Below are 15,392 nucleotides of genomic sequence, written 5' to 3'. Positions count from 1 at the left end.
CAGTGTAATTGAGATATCTCCCTTTAATTCCTAATAAATGTTAGATTCTTTGTACTAGGATCCCTCAACACCAGCACCCTAATTAATCTCTAATTTAACACAGTAAGCTATGAATTATAGAATATTCTATCTCCCCACTTCTCTCTTGGACCTTAGTCTAGCCAGACTCTTAATTAAATGTGAATGTGAAACAGCTACTTATACCAGACCTTGGACATCTGTTCATGTTCCTCTTTCTTGACCTGCCCATCAAAGTATCTTTTTAAGATACTAGTTTCTGACCTTTGTCTCCCATAGGAGCTAGACTCCTACAACTGCTGCTGCTGCTTTTCCCATACCAGCCAGCTGTTTTCTTACCAATAAGTACAGCATAGCACCCGATTTACTAAAGATGATGAGAGCACCACCTCCTGATCTGCTTCTGGCACTCCATGTTTCAGCTAAGGTGATTCTCTGCCTCCTGCACAGCCCATATAATACTGTTCCTCAAATTTTGTGCTGCTCCAAGCTTTGTTTAAACTTCCTTAAAGTTACTCCTTTGCCCTCTGTTCCATCTACACAAAACACCTTGCTCCCCAGTTTTCTAGTTTCTCAACCAGTCAGCATTCAGTTCTGTGATTAATTTTAGAAAGTTCACCCCACTCTAATTTACCCAGTAACCTTCTCTCCTTTGAACACTTTCTGCTTCATGAAGCCTTCCTGAATAAAGAGAATACCTTCCAGATTTTTCCGTCAGCAAACTCTAATGTATTAGACCTATGATTTATGCAGGGTTACTACCTAGCTTTCTAGATTTCTCTAAAACTGTTGCAGCTATACACATGTATTTTTTGTCAGCATCATCATCATTTTAGATAGTAAGGACAATGACTGTTTAACTTGTGCTGTACAGGGTTCATCATGCCACTGTGAACATACAGGCAATTCAATACTATTTAATTATAGAGATCAAAATTACATTTGTGTTTGAAAAGCCACTTTTAAAAATACATATATACAGTTGAATATATGTGCATGCATGTGTGTATTGGCAAGTCCACTGACCAACTGCCACTCCTCCTTGCCATTAGGGTAAAGAGATGTTGACACAAAATAGTCTGTTTTCCCAATCCATGGGAATGTGGCAGTGGCTTCCACTCATTATACGTTAGTATTGAGTGCCCACAGGGTGCCTAACACTAGACGAGGTATTTAGACTGTGAGGAATATGGGCAATTCCCTATTGGCAGCTTTAACAGCTTTCCCTGTCACCACTTCGAACTGGCTTGCTCTTTGGGCTTCTGGATCAGATGAAATTCAGATGAGAGGGAATGTAAATCAAACTAGATGCTGTAAATGTAGTAGTATTCTATACCAAATCTTAAGAAATCCAGTGTTCACACCTCAATATTTATACAAGGTTTACATTGTCTCCCCATATAGAACACCTAGGTTCTTGACAAGATGATTCATAGGTCAAAACCAAGATGGACATTAAACTCTCCTTTAAGGTAAATGGTGTGTATGACAAATACAGATGTTCCTCAACTTACAATGGGGTTATGTCTGGATAAGCCCATCATAAGTTGAATATATCTTAATTGAAAATGGATTTAATCTACCAAACATCATAGCTTAGCCTAGCCAGTTTCTAGTAAATGTGTATCACATTCACACCATTACAAGGTCAAACCACTGTAAATTGGGGACTGTCTGTATATCATTCTAGGCACAGACTTAAGTGAGCAGGAAGAGTAAATCTTTTTTTGCATTTTCACTATTGTATAACGAGCTAGACCCACTCAGTGAAAAGTCTCAAAACTTCTCCCTGAAATGCTTCTGTGATAGATTTTTCCAGTCAAAATGCAGCTGAATAACAGGATGATTAAATAAGGTGCATGTCAAACTCATAGGATATACTGCTATGTTCTATTAAGGGAACAACATAGAGACTGAGAAGGAACCGTATTATCTGTCAATTCAAATGCAGGCATGGAGAGGGATTGAAATCTTCCTTTCATTCTTAAGATGACTGTCTTAGGACTTTGACTCTAGATCCAGGAGAAACAGGAACAAACTGTGGGGTAAATCCTAGACTATTTCTTAAGCTAGTGAGCACAGAATAGGAGATGGGTCTCACTATTGGAAGACTTTTTCAAACAATTTCAATACATTTATTGAGGCTCTTTTCTTTATAAATCCTCAGGGGTTTACTTAGGCGCTGACTGTAGAAGTTTTTCTCGTGTATGGATTTCTCTGTGCTTATTCAGAGCAGAGCTTTTACTGAAGCACTTGCCACAATCATGACACCCATATGGTTTCTCTCCTGTGTGGGTTCTATGATGTGCACGTAAGTCAGAACTCTTACTAAAACTCTTTCCACAGTCAGGACACACATGGGGCCTTTCTCCTGTGTGTATCCTCCGATGTGCACTAAAATGAGAACTGTTATTGAAGCTTTTTCCACACTCTTCACATTGATAGGGCTTTTCTCCTGTGTGCGTTCTCTGGTGAATTATAAGGCTTGAGCTTTGATTAAAACGCTTTCCACACTCACTGCATTGATATGGTTTCTCTCCTGTGTGGATTCTTCTATGGGTGATGAAATTTGAACTGTCACGGAAACTTTTCCCACAGTCGAGACACTTATAAGGTTTCTCTCCGGTGTGGATTCTCCGGTGTCTAATGAGACGTGCACTTCGACTGAAGCTCTTCCCACAATCAGCACATTTATATGGATTTTCCACTTGATGAGATATCTGATGCATGAGTTGGGAGTTTGGACCAAAGCTTTTGCTATATCTGAGATATTTATAGGGTCTCTCTCCCAAGTAAGGTCTCTGATGACTGAGAACTTTACCTAAACTCCTCTCTGGGAGTGTTGATTTTCCTCTTCTCTCCCCTGGGGTCCTTTCCCACTGTCTTCCTGATCTACAGTCACTCTCACTGCCTTTACCCTGATTAAGATACCGGGGAATTTTCCTTTCAGACCTTGCAAGTAATGTCCTATGTAGTTGTACTTCCTCAGAAATATCCCGTTTTAGATTGTCTTCATTCTCAAATCCAGCCTCAAAACCTGATATGAGAATAGAATTTTAAAAGTTATCCATTTCTTCAATTATTTTTTCCCAGAGTAAAGCAAATATCACATTAGATCATTAAAGATAAAAATTAGGGAGCTCTAGATCCCAAATAACTACCATCTATTAAAATTCCATTGTTTTACTTTTCTACTTGGTAATGTCACATGCTTCTCATTGATATAGGGCTGATTATATATTTTAACTCTTCCTGGATACCCAGGATCTTCAGAAAATCTCAGTATAACAAGAAAAATCTACCAGATTTAAAACTATCACCATGCTTATACAGGAAAGACACTTTATAATGCTACATTTTGTCTCATCTCAGGCCTATCATGATATTCTAGTTGATGTTCTTTGCTAGTAACTAAAGGGATTAGAAGGGAATGGCCAGGAAAACTTTGGGAAACTTTTATATCCAAAAAGAGCGACATGAGTCTCCTTCCACTCATTCCAATATACGTTGAGAATAAAAACAGAGTAGAAAAGTACTTGATGTCTTTCAAAGAATAAAAGTCCTTCCGAGAAGAATTTTGCTAGGTAGTATCTCACTAAAACATTCTCTTTGCCTATAGAAAGATAATCACTAAATGTTTCAGAAGCACTTTAATGCCCAAGCTAAGCTTTTAATATTATTCTGAGTATCAAATGCTAGACTCCCTGGGCCTAGGCTATGTGAATTTTCAGAATTTTCAGATACTTGCAAATTTTCAGTTTGAATTTGTAGAATTTTCAGATATTTCAGATAAACTCTGGATCCCAAAGTTCCTGGACTAAATCTGAGAGCATAAGACTGCTGAGTGTCAGCCTGTATCTCTGCCCCCTAAAGCAGTATTTTTGCATAGAAGCCCAGTCTTAAGAGATGCCTCATGAAATAGAAGTTCATCAGATTAAATGAAATCTCAGCACCTTAACATGTAAATAAATTTTGTGAGTCTCCACGAGGGGTATTTAGCATTTCCTAAACCTAGAAGCCTTTTAGTGGAACATATTAATACTCCCATGGAATTGGTACTCCATGGAACACTCTTGAAGAATGATGACCTAAAGAACTTTTTTGGGGGGAAAAACTGCTATTTATTGAATACTTACTGTGTGCCCAGGCATTGTGCTAGGTGCTTCACCAAGGTACCTCATTTACATCAACCTTTTGAGGTTGGTCTTCATAGATAGTAAACTTACAGGGTTAAATAACTTGCTGAGTCACTCAGCTAATAAAAAACAGGTGCAGATCCACATATGCATGCATGTATGACTCAAAAATCAGAATTCGTATTCCCATAAGGGAAGCCATAGTGAAGGTTTTTTTTTTTTTTTCCTTATACAGCAGCAGAGATTCAAAGGGTCAGTTCCCTCAGAAATCTCAGGCTTTTGCATATGTGTATCTGAAGAAAGAGGTTACCAGGTTTTCAGCTGGTATACAAGCTGAAACTAGAAGAACAAAGATAATGAGAATCAACTTTTAAAAACCTGGCAGCTCACATGTAGATGATAGCAAACTTACAAAGTTTGCAACCATCTGGGATTGATGCTGTAGTGTGAGGAGGCAAGTCAAGTAAAAAATTTATATCCCCTCACTGAGCTGCTTTAGTAGAAAGGGAGCATGGAGAAGAGATAGGTGGTCACAAGAAGAATCCATGAGACCTGGGTATAGAGGCCAGTTCTCCTGGTCTTCAGTCTGATGATTTTTCTCCTAAGTCCACTGCCTCCCCTTTGCTGTTTAGATCTTAAGAAGTAAAAGGATCTTACCACTGGGGCTCTGGAATAAGACTGGAGCACGGGTCATGACAGCCCCTGGGGGTAGCTCAGTATCCTCTTCATCATCCTCAGAATCATCATCTTCTGTGGCTTCTTCTGCCTCCTCAGCTTGCTTCTCAGCTTCGGCCTCACTGGTCTCCTGGATGGGGCAAGAGGCTGTGTCCTCTTCCTGACCATCACTGGGTGGAGTAGCAACCCGGGCACTCACTAAAGCATCCATCTCTTCAAAGAAGGGACAGGTCTCTGGTGCTTGGCCATTCTTAACTTTCCGATAGCTGGTTTGTAGGCTTTTAAACTTTGTCCGACACTGCTCTGGTGTCCTAAGGAAGCCATATTCCCATAACCGCTCAGCCACTGCTCCATACAGCTGGCTGTTACGGTGACAGTTCCGGAGGGCTTCGTAAAACTGAGTCTCACTGAGAATTGCAAGATAAGTCTTTGTCTCTTCATAGCCCCAGTGTACACCTGTCACCAAAAGAGAAATTTCAGCTCCACTTAATCCAGGGCTTTAAAGCCTCAGTGCCATGAAAATTTCCGAAAGAATGACTCAAAATATCAAGGAACAGTCTCTCTTTTAAAAATATGACATTGCTGCCTAATCCCTATTATGGCCCTTCTTCACTTGCCACAATCTCAAAAACAAAAAACAACAATAGCAAAGACCTGCAAGGGTACAAGATAAGAACTTGATAGTCATGCACCTTATCATTAGGAGAGAAGGACTGGCAGAACCCAGAAAAAGGAAGGAATCAGATCAGACATCTCCTGGCCTGAACACATGCCAGTGCTGCAGGCCCCGCTTAGGCAGTACTTCATCAGAATCATTATAGACTCTGCTCCCTGAAGGTACCCAAGGACAAAAGAAGGGAGTCAAAGCATCTTCCTCTCACTTGAAAACTAGCTGGAGATTACACGTTTCCATTATCTTCCACTCAACTGCAAGTAAAGGAGGAGGGGGAAGAATCGGAAAGGAGGGAAAAAGCAGTGGGAAAGGAGGAAAAGAAAACAAAGATAACAAAAATAACAGTAGCTAACACATGTGCCACATTTGTGATTTACTCCAGTGACAAAAAAAAAGAATGAAATAAAAGAGAAAAGAAAAGTGGAAGATAGGAAGAAGACTAGAACAGAACTAAAGTAACATCACACACATAATAAAAAATGAAAGGAAGAGATCACTGTTCACAGTGGACCTGCAACTTTAGAGATGTAGTCCTGCTGCCATGCCCCATTTTACAGTTCAGGAAAAAAACTTTGAAATGGTCAGATAATTGTCCAAGGGCACTCAGCTGTTTGGTGGTCAGGATTAGAAACAAAGCCTCCTGACTCGTATTTTGGTGCTCTTTCCATAACAACATGGTTGTAGAAATTACGTCAGCAGTAATAAATGATACAAAACTGTTCCACAGGCAAGTACTATTTCAACATAAAGTGTTAAAAAAGATTTCTTGCTGTAGGACTTCTCATTCCTCTTTAAATGCCAGTGTGTGTTGTGAATCTCATAAGGGAGACTCAGAAAATGTTTCTCCAACTTTGGGCAATCCTTCACTATGTTTTTCTAAGTAAAAAGGAATGCATAATAAACTGACTTTGAGATTAGGGAGAGTAAAAGATAAAGCACCAGTTTACATAAGGTGCTCAATGGATATTAGTTCTCAAAGATAAAGTAATGCCAAGCTTTTCTCAGCCTTCAATGGTTTTATAATCAGGAAAAAATAGTAAAGAAATGGAAGGAATATTTTTTTCAAGACTCTTGAATTTTCTGAGTGTATTTCTTTAAAATACCTACAATTACTCCCTACTTACTACTTATCTCACTGACTTTCCCACAGGGGAATGAAATACACATAGAACTGAAAAGTGCCTCTGTTCTCTTTTTAAGTGATAATGTCTATTTAGGTGACATTAAGCTTCCTGACTCCACATCCAGTCTCATAACTCAAGTCTAATCCCAAAACCCCAAGAACAAAAGCTTCTTACCACTTGGGCTTCGGAATAGGACAGGTGCAGTCGAGTTGTTGGGGTCCTGGGGGGTAGCTTCCTGGCCCGTTTCATCACTGTCAGACTCTTCAGCTATGTCCTCTCCTGCTCCCTCATGCTGCCAGCTCTCGTGCCCTGGCTCCTCAGTTTCAGCATCACTGCCCACCAATCCAGAATGAGAAGCTACCTCTTCCAGGCCATTACTGGGCAAGGCAATGACCTGAGCACTCATTAGGGCTTCCATCTCTTCAAAGAAGGGGCAGGTCTCAGGTGGGTGGCCACTTTTGACTTTCCGATAGCTCTTCTGGAGACCTTTGAACTTGGTCCGACACTGTTCCAAGGTCCGGAGGAAGCCATACTCCCGGAGCCGCTCAGCCACAGCCCCATATACTTGGCTATTCCGATGACAGTTCCGGAGAGCCTCATAAAATTCAGTCTGACTAAGAATTGCGAGGAGAGTTCTGGTCTCTTCATAGCCCCAGTGCACACCCACCACCTTCTCATCCTCAAAGCCCCAGTGATCCTGTTCCACCCAGCTTCTTTTCTCTCTCCTGGATGGTAACAGACCAGCATGCATTTGTCTGTCTCCTGTGTGACTGCCTCTTGGGAATTCCTTTTCCTTGGAGCCCAGATCTGGGATCCAAGGCTCTCCTTGCTCCAACTTGGAGACCACACCAGATTTAGGGAATGGAAATCCTGCTTGCAGGGAAGCAAACAAAGGATATCATATGGACTGATCATAAAAAACATCTCTGAGTTCAGACCTGCCTTTTTTTTTTTTTAATCCAAAAGGCTTATAAAGAAAGTGTCTAAAGAAATATTTTCAGAAAGTTCAGTGAGTTGAAGAAAGTAGGGGGAAAGACATGAAACCTCAAAATATGAGAAATATTTTATTTTCCAGAGCAGGGTGACAAAAGAGGAAAAGGTTCCGTTGTATGTTCAGAGCAGATAATTCTGTTCCAAGTTGCTCCCTAGTCCTCCTGACCACTTGTAGGCAGGTCCCCTGGCACTGCTGGGAACAGTCATTTCCTGTCTCCTATAGTTCTCCACTTGGGGCTAGAGAATTAAACTCAGAGTGATTTCAAGGGGGAGGGGAGCAGAACAGAGATGGTCTTCAACTCATCTGTTTCCTTCACACTTAATCACCAAGTTTTAAAGATTTTTCCCTTAGTATGTCCTTCCCTATTCCTACTACCACCATCCAGGTATAGACTCACCTCACACCCAGAAAACTACAGCAGTCACTGTCCTACTTAACTCGAGGCTCTTGCTCCCTCAGCTCACATGCTATATTGCCGGGTCTTAACCTGAGTTGCACTATCTATTCATATCAGACTCTTCTCATATCCAAATTTAACCCATTCTTCAAGAAGCTGCATTTGTCAGTGCCCTGGTGAAGCATTCCCTACAGCCCTCCCTCATCTCCCACTCTGCCAAATCCCTATTGTACTCACAATAGAGTAACAAGTCATTGTTTGGCATTGTTTCAGTACAGTTCAATTCAGCACATATTTATGTTTGCTGTTATGTTCTCAAATCATATTGTAAGCTTTTTGAAGAAAGGCATCTTTTCTTTTGCAGAATTCCCTGCAAGGTGTTGAGCACATGGTAGGTGTTCAAAAACCGATTAATTCTGTAAATCTGTGTATGGTGTTGAAGGATTGCATCTGGATGACTAAACAGAGACCATTACCAAACTGGCTGAGAAGGCTAGCTTCTTGGATGATAATATCAGAATTCAGAACAACCTCAACGAGTTAAATGATCAAACAAAAAACATACAATAGGAGTTCAACATAGTACAAAGAAGAAAAACAAGCTCTACAAAATCATGTACAAGAATAAGCACTAGGCACAAAGACAGGAGGGAAAGCTATCAGGCCTGGGAGTTAACCAAGTGAACAATAATAATCAAATAATTAGTTGAGCTATTCTGAAAGAAAATATAGTGACATTCTAAAGTAAAATTCTTATTCTGCCTCCCTACCAGCCCCTCACTGGAATAATATATATAATTTTGGAGAACTTAAAGTTTCCAAGAGAGAGTAATAAAAACTTAGTATGTCTGAATAATGGAGTTGTTGGGAGAAAAGCTTAAAAAAACAAATATAGTTTGTTTTGGAGAAGGAAAATGACTAGAAGGTGTACTTTCAAGTATAGAAAATAATTTTTATCATCATTACCTAGAAGAAATAAAATAGTTCCAAGTTCTGATAAAAACTAGGGAACCATCCTTTGGCAGACTTATCAAAAGAGGAAATATAAGAATACTTACTGCAGCAGAGAGCTAAACTACATGCCTTTAGGAGGTTCCCACAACTGCATACTCTACAATTTTCACTCATTTCTAGAATCCCTTTCCCACTGTTCCCAACCCTATTTCCCAACTTAGAATGGCATCCTATCCTCCCATATGAATCTACTCCTCACCGCTCCTTTGAAAAGGTCTGAGCTTCTCCTTTGGGTTCATCTGCTCCTGTGGTCCCAGGTCTGGGCTTCTTGCCCTCTCTTTCTTGGGTACACCCCTGGGCTGGTGTTCCACTGACTCCTGCCGAACACTTAATAACTCTCGTGATGATTTCAGGGGTGTCATCTTCTCCAAGCGCACTTCCTGCCCCTTCACAGAGACTGTGACCTAGAAACAACCCCCATTAATTGTCACTGCAATGTCAAAATGAGGGGCATTCCCAGAGGAGATTATTTAATACCCTAAAAGAGACTGTCCTTTCGAGATATGGCTAGGGTTGGGTGGGGGAGTGGGGTGTTAATAGCAAACAAGGGTCATTCTTACTCCATTACTGTTAGAGCAGCTAAAACTCCAGAAGGAAAATATGAAAATAGCAAACCCAACTACAGGTAAAAAAGAGAGTTCCCTTTCTTCCCTATTAAATAAAAAACTATGAAACTGAAAAACTCATGACAGGATAGCAAAGGTACACCCAGGTAGCATCTCCAGATAAGCTGTACCTGAAAAAAATTACCTGTTCCAGGACTAGAAGTATAAGCACCAACAAGGGAGATTGTGCCCCTCTTTAAAATTGTCTGACCCTTAATTTGACCCTTTATCTTTGCCCTTGCCCAATCACACACTTCTGAATTTCCCCTCCCTTCTCACCGAACGTCCAGGTCTTCCAGGCTCTCTTTCTAAATCTTCCACCAGAGCCACAGCCTCCTCTCCACTTTCTGGACATTGCTCCTGTACCCATTTCCGGATCTCCCGGGGTAAGACCGTCAAGAACTGCTCTAGCACCAGCAATTCTACAATCTGCTCCTTGGTGCGCACCTCCGGCCTTAGCCACCGACAGCAAAGTTCCCAGAGTTGGCTGAAAGCCTCACGGGGCCCAGCTACCTCCTGGTAATGAAACTTCCTGAAGCGTTGTCGGAAGGTCTCAGAGTTAGCACCATTCCCTCTCAGAGTGGGTTTGGCCATCATTCACAGCAGAAAGCAGCTTCCCTCCACTTAAGGGTCTGGGCTCCAGGGCTTACACCTATCTTCCCATGTCCTTGGAGAATCACCTGCAGATGAGTATCTCTCTGAAAGAAGAGTTTCCTCCTAGGGTAGAGAGAGATGACACTATCAGAAGGAATATACTCATATCTTAAGTCTTGCCAGAGCTGGCCTGACTTCCCATATATATGCTCCATGTAGCCATCTGAGGCAGCACTAAATTCAGGACTGCAAGCCAAACAGCATGGAGAGAAACCTTTCAAAAGCTGCGCTTCTGGGCGACTTCCCAGGGCAGCCCGGGGAAGCAGCAGAGACAAGAAAGTAGCCTGCTTCTCTTTCACCACCTCCAAATCTGATCCCATTTAGCTCCCCTCACCAATACTGCATAGTGAGTTCAAACCATATGGGAGACCGGGAGTTCAGAGGATTTAAATAAAGACAAGTCACCATCATGCTCAAAGCAACAAAAAGCCTCTGTCCAGCTGATCGCAGCTGACCTCCCACAGTACCTGCGAGATCCTCGGGACCCTCTACGTCTGCCCTGCCCCCTTGGACCTACAACTATCAATTTCCACCCCACACAAAAAAGTACTGAATACTGAGTCTTTGTTTTCCCTCAGTAGAAATAACCGCTCAGGAAATATTTGGGAACTACTAACAGGAAACCTCGCGCATTGGGAGAAGCTGGTTTCGGCTCCTGACGCGAGGGCTGGGTGAGCTTGGGGAGAGTTGCACTGAGTTGAAGGAGAGAGAGAGTCCGAAGGGACAGTAGCAATGGGTCCCCTAAGGACGATCTCGGGTGCTGCTGGCCAGGAGATCCGAGCGCCGGGGCGTTCGCGGGCGCTGAGCTTAGCTCAAGGAGCGGCGGGTGCGGTGTTCCGGCCTCTTTGTCTTGGTTCCCTCCGGCCAGGTCACTCTTGGAGCTGTCGTGCAGTCCCTTCCAGAGGCCTCCGACCGGGCAAAGGCGCCCTGAGAGCACCCTCCGGCCCACCCTTGGGGATGTCTCCGTCTCAGGCTGTCCCTCAGCCCACTCGCATCTCTGCCTGCCGGCCAGCTTCACCCACCCAGGGTGGACCCTAGGCCCGGCTCTCCAGCCAGCCTCCTAGTCCAGCTCCCAAACCGGAAGTCCGAGCGGGTGACTCTGGCGCTCAGGGCGCATGCGCAAAAGCAGCTACCTAGACTCTCCAGCGGAGCCGGGGCTAGAGTCAGCCGATCGCGTACCGCGCTTCCGGGCACACGGCGCTCACTTTCCCCGTTTTCCGTCAGCTCCTCCAGCAGCAGTTGTCTCGGCGGGTAGATTCAAGAGGAACTGTCAGTCCCAGGGGCCTGTGCGCGTGTCAAGAAGGGGGCATTCGACTTCGCGGTAGCCTGGAGGGCCGCTAGAGGAGGGAGCGACGTATATAAAGACTCGTGGTCCGCCGTGGGAATGATCCACGAATTGCTCTTGGCTCTGAGCGGGTACCCAGGGTCCATTTTCACCTGGAACAAGCGGAGCGGCCTTCAGGTACCGCCCGGCTAAGAGCGCGGGAACTAAAGAGAGCTGAGTGGGTAGACCTGAGCCAGTGCATGGGGGAGGAGTCTTAGACTGAGGAGGCGGGGCTTGTGGGGGCGCGGGGCGTGTTCCTGGGCAGGTAACTAGAGGGCAGTGCCCCGAGGGGTCTACGGGTGACGTCGACACCTTGAGAGGGCTGGGCCTAGGCTGGGAAACGGAGGGATGACCCTGCCTTCGGGGAGGGAGCGGGAGACCTGGACCACACCTGGGACCACACCTGAAGTTGAGGCGTTTGAGTGAGAGTTGCTGGAAAACTAGATATAACAGTGAGAGAAGCACTTTCTCTTATGTTCACCCTTGCACTCTTTTATTTATTTTATTTTATTTATTTATTTTTTTATTGCCTACAGCATCTGATCTTCCTAGGTGGTCTCCCATCCAAGTACTAAGCAGGCCCTACCCTGCTTAGCTTCTGAAATCAGACGCGATCCAGTGTGTTCAGGGTGGCATGGCCGTACTCCACCTTTGCACTCTTTTGAATTGAGTTTTGAAAGGTAGACCAACTACATAGTGCTTAACGCACAATAAGGGTTCAGCCAATTTTGTTGAATGAAAAAATGAATAAGTGTGTTTCATGACTCCTTTCTCAGGAAATTTTTGCACCATGAGAATTTAGAAGGGGGCCTTCGTGTAATCGGGAATATATGAAGAGGAGAGGCTACAAACTATATGCATTATTTCATTTATCTTTATAATCACCTATCTTCATATTACAGATTAACTGCCTGTGTCACATAGTTGGTAATTGGCAAGCTTGATCTTGAACCCAGGTCTGTTTGGCTCCAGTATCTGAACTAGTCTTTTCTACTAATCCTTCTGAAAGTTATATTATCTAATCCTCTCAGTAAATTAGTAACTAGGTATTGTTAGCCCCAGTTTACAGATGAGCAAACTGAAGCTTATAGTGGCTACTAGTTCTGGTAATGGCAAGATTTGTATCTAACTCTGTGTGATGACAAAGTCATGACTATTTCTGTGAGAATTGGCAGTAGAGACTGGGGAAGAGCAGAAAAAGTACATTTTAGTCAATAAAACCTATACATTCAACAGTTCCTCTTGTTATTCTTTTCCCTTGTAAAACTAGCACAATGTCAGGCATATAGGAGGAAATTGTTCAGGAAGAATTTGTGGATGCTTTACAATCTGAAGTACAAAGACATAACAGTGTAGGAAAGATGGCTGCCTTTCTGTCTTATAAAAAAGTCTCAATGAGATATTTTCCTCAAGATCTCAGCTTTAAAGTCACCTCCTCAGAACAACTTTCTCTGAGCATCTCTTACGCATCCTCCCCTTATGCAATTATGCTCTTTCACAGCAAATTGTTTCTCTTATAAGACTTACCGCAATTCATGTTATTTATTGTAGTTGCCTGTTTCTAGTCTTTCTCTCACATATATATTGCCTGTGGGGGCAAATACTACAGTGATCGTCATAGATGTACCAGAAGCATCTGGCACAATTTCTGCCACAAAGTAGGTGTTTAGATATTTGTGCAAGAAAAGGCCACCAAAACCAGCAAATGTTGCATATGTTCTGCAGAGCAGTGTTTTTCACATTTGAATAAAGGAGAAATTTGTCATGATTGCCTACCGTTAATAAAAATCCTTTCATTGTAATATCGAATATGTATACACATTAAGCTAAGTATAAATTCAAGTATATTACTCTCTTAAATAACTACAGAACCAGATTTTTTTTACAAAATAAACAAAACTACTGAAATGACAAATTTGAATTAACATCGGCACTATTGACATTTTAGATTGAATAGTTCTTTGTTGTGGGAAGTTATCCTGTGCATTGTAGTATGTTTACCAGCATCCCTGGCTCTGCTAACTAGAAGCCTAAGTAATACCCCCTGAGTTGTGGTAAACAAAAATATCTCTAGCCATTACTAAATGTCCCTTGGGGGGCAAAATTGAGAACCACTGATATAATGTGACATATACTGTTGTTTTGCTGAAACTAAATCACCAGATTGAGTTTAATAGAATGACTTTGCTACATATCATACTCTGTATTTTCTCTTTTGACTTCAGTAACTAATGTAGAGAATGCTTGTTCATATAAATAGATTGTACCAAATGCCATCAATAACTTTAAGGTATCATTTGCTGTTTTAGAATAACTAGACCTTCAGCTTTTCTAAAACTGCCAACAAGCACTGCTCAAAATGCAAGTTTTAATGGGAGTATCACTTGATAACTGGATAGAGCTGTCCTAATAAAAAAAAAAATGCTTACATGTATTGAGTACTTTTTATGTGCTTGGCACATGCGATTTACATGTTTTAACTTATTTAACCCTCACAATTATTATCTCTATAGGTATAAAAATTGAAGCACAGAGAGGTATTGAAATTTGCCTAAGATTTCAAGCAAGTGAGAGACAACTCAGGGATTCAGACCCATCTGGCATGACATCATGTTGCCTCTAAGTTATTAACATGAGATCTGGTTAGCATTTTGTCATTAAAATCTACATTAAGTGGATTTCCAATCAAATTATTGTGAACTCGGTAACAGAAAAATTCTTCTTTGCCTATTACCACATTTACTATGATATAAAGATGACATCCACAAAATACAATACTCACAATATGAATATGTAATATGCTAAGTTCTTTGGGGGGTAGTAGCCACATCTAATTTTGTTCACTATTTAATTTCAGAATGTTAGCACAGAGCCTGGGGTAAGTAGATGTTCGTTAAAATTTGGTTGATTCTTCAAAGAAGCTATACTATGGCCAATAAACAAATGAAAAGATGATCAGTATCACTAATCATTACGAAAATGCAAATCAAAAGCACAATGAAATATCACTTCCTATCCTTTAGGATGGCTATATTTAAAAAAACAGAAAATAATAACTACTGGTGAGGGTTGTAGAGAAATTAGAACCCTTCTGCTCTGCTGGTGGGAATGTAAAATGGTGCAGCCCTGTGGGAAATGGTATGGTGACTCCTCAAAAAAATTCAACATAGACTTACCAAATGATCTAGCAATATCTGGAAATATAACCAAAAGAAGTAAAAACAGGGATTTGAACAGTTATTTGTACACCCATGTTCATAACAGCATTATAAATAGCCAGAAGTTAGAAGCAACTCAAGTGTCCATGGACAGATGAATGGATAAACAAAATGTGGTCTATACCTGTAATAGAATATCTTTCAGTCTTAAAAAGGAAATTCTAACACGTGCTGCAACATGGATGAATCTTGGAGACACTATCATAACTGAAATAAGGCAGTCTCAAAGGACAAATATTGTATGATTTCACTTATTTGAGGGATTTATAGTCAAATTCATAGAGACAGGAAATAGAAGGGTGGTTGCCAGGGGCTGGGGGAGGGAGAACAGGGAGTCATAATGGGTATAGAGTTTCATTTTGGGAAGATGAAAGCGTTCTGGAGATGGATGGTGGTGATGGTTGCACAACAATGTGCATGTGCTTAATGCCAAGAACTGTACACTTAAAAATGACTAACATGGTAATTTTTATGTCTATTTTGCCAAATTTTTTTTAAGTTTGTTGAATGAATGCATTCTCCCACTACTTTTTTCTAGTTAAACTGCTGTGAAACCTTTA

The 15,392-nt window shown here is 41.7% G+C and overlaps 2 protein-coding genes and 1 pseudogene across 7 annotated transcripts in view; 1 reads left to right on the top strand and 2 right to left on the bottom strand.

The window, feature by feature from the left end:
- TUBGCP4 (tubulin gamma complex associated protein 4) overlaps window positions 1–15,392 on the top strand; it is a 66,565-nt gene that overhangs the window by 20,656 nt on the left and 30,517 nt on the right. For 4 of the 6 annotated variants that reach the window (XM_025038803.1, XM_025038801.1, XM_025038802.1 and 1 more), the window contains one exon: window positions 14,472–14,492. The exons of 1 other annotated variant lie outside the window; for it this stretch is intronic. In XM_025038803.1, coding sequence (XP_024894571.1) covers window positions 14,472–14,492 — 21 coding nt within the window. Of the gene's footprint in view, window positions 1–11,466; window positions 11,753–14,471; window positions 14,493–15,392 lie in introns of those variants that run through there. One more of the 6 variants, XM_006920440.3, reaches the window with a different exon arrangement.
- Window positions 1,721–11,333, bottom strand: ZSCAN29 (zinc finger and SCAN domain containing 29). Its single transcript, XM_006920439.3, has 6 exons — window positions 10,908–11,333; window positions 9,916–10,353; window positions 9,231–9,435; window positions 6,801–7,496; window positions 4,812–5,285; window positions 1,721–3,055 (listed from the first exon to the last, which is right to left on the bottom strand). The coding sequence occupies exons 2-6, from the start codon at window positions 10,231–10,233 to the stop codon at window positions 2,190–2,192; spliced, it is 2,559 nt and encodes an 852-aa protein (XP_006920501.1). The 5' UTR covers window positions 10,234–10,353; window positions 10,908–11,333; the 3' UTR covers window positions 1,721–2,189.
- LOC112469712 lies at window positions 12,142–12,260 on the bottom strand (annotated as a pseudogene).

This window comes from Pteropus alecto, unplaced genomic scaffold, assembly GCF_000325575.1.
Source record: "Pteropus alecto unplaced genomic scaffold, ASM32557v1 scaffold86, whole genome shotgun sequence".
Taxonomy (NCBI): Eukaryota; Metazoa; Chordata; class Mammalia; order Chiroptera; family Pteropodidae; genus Pteropus; species Pteropus alecto.
This window is presented reverse-complemented; position numbering and strand designations above follow the sequence as displayed.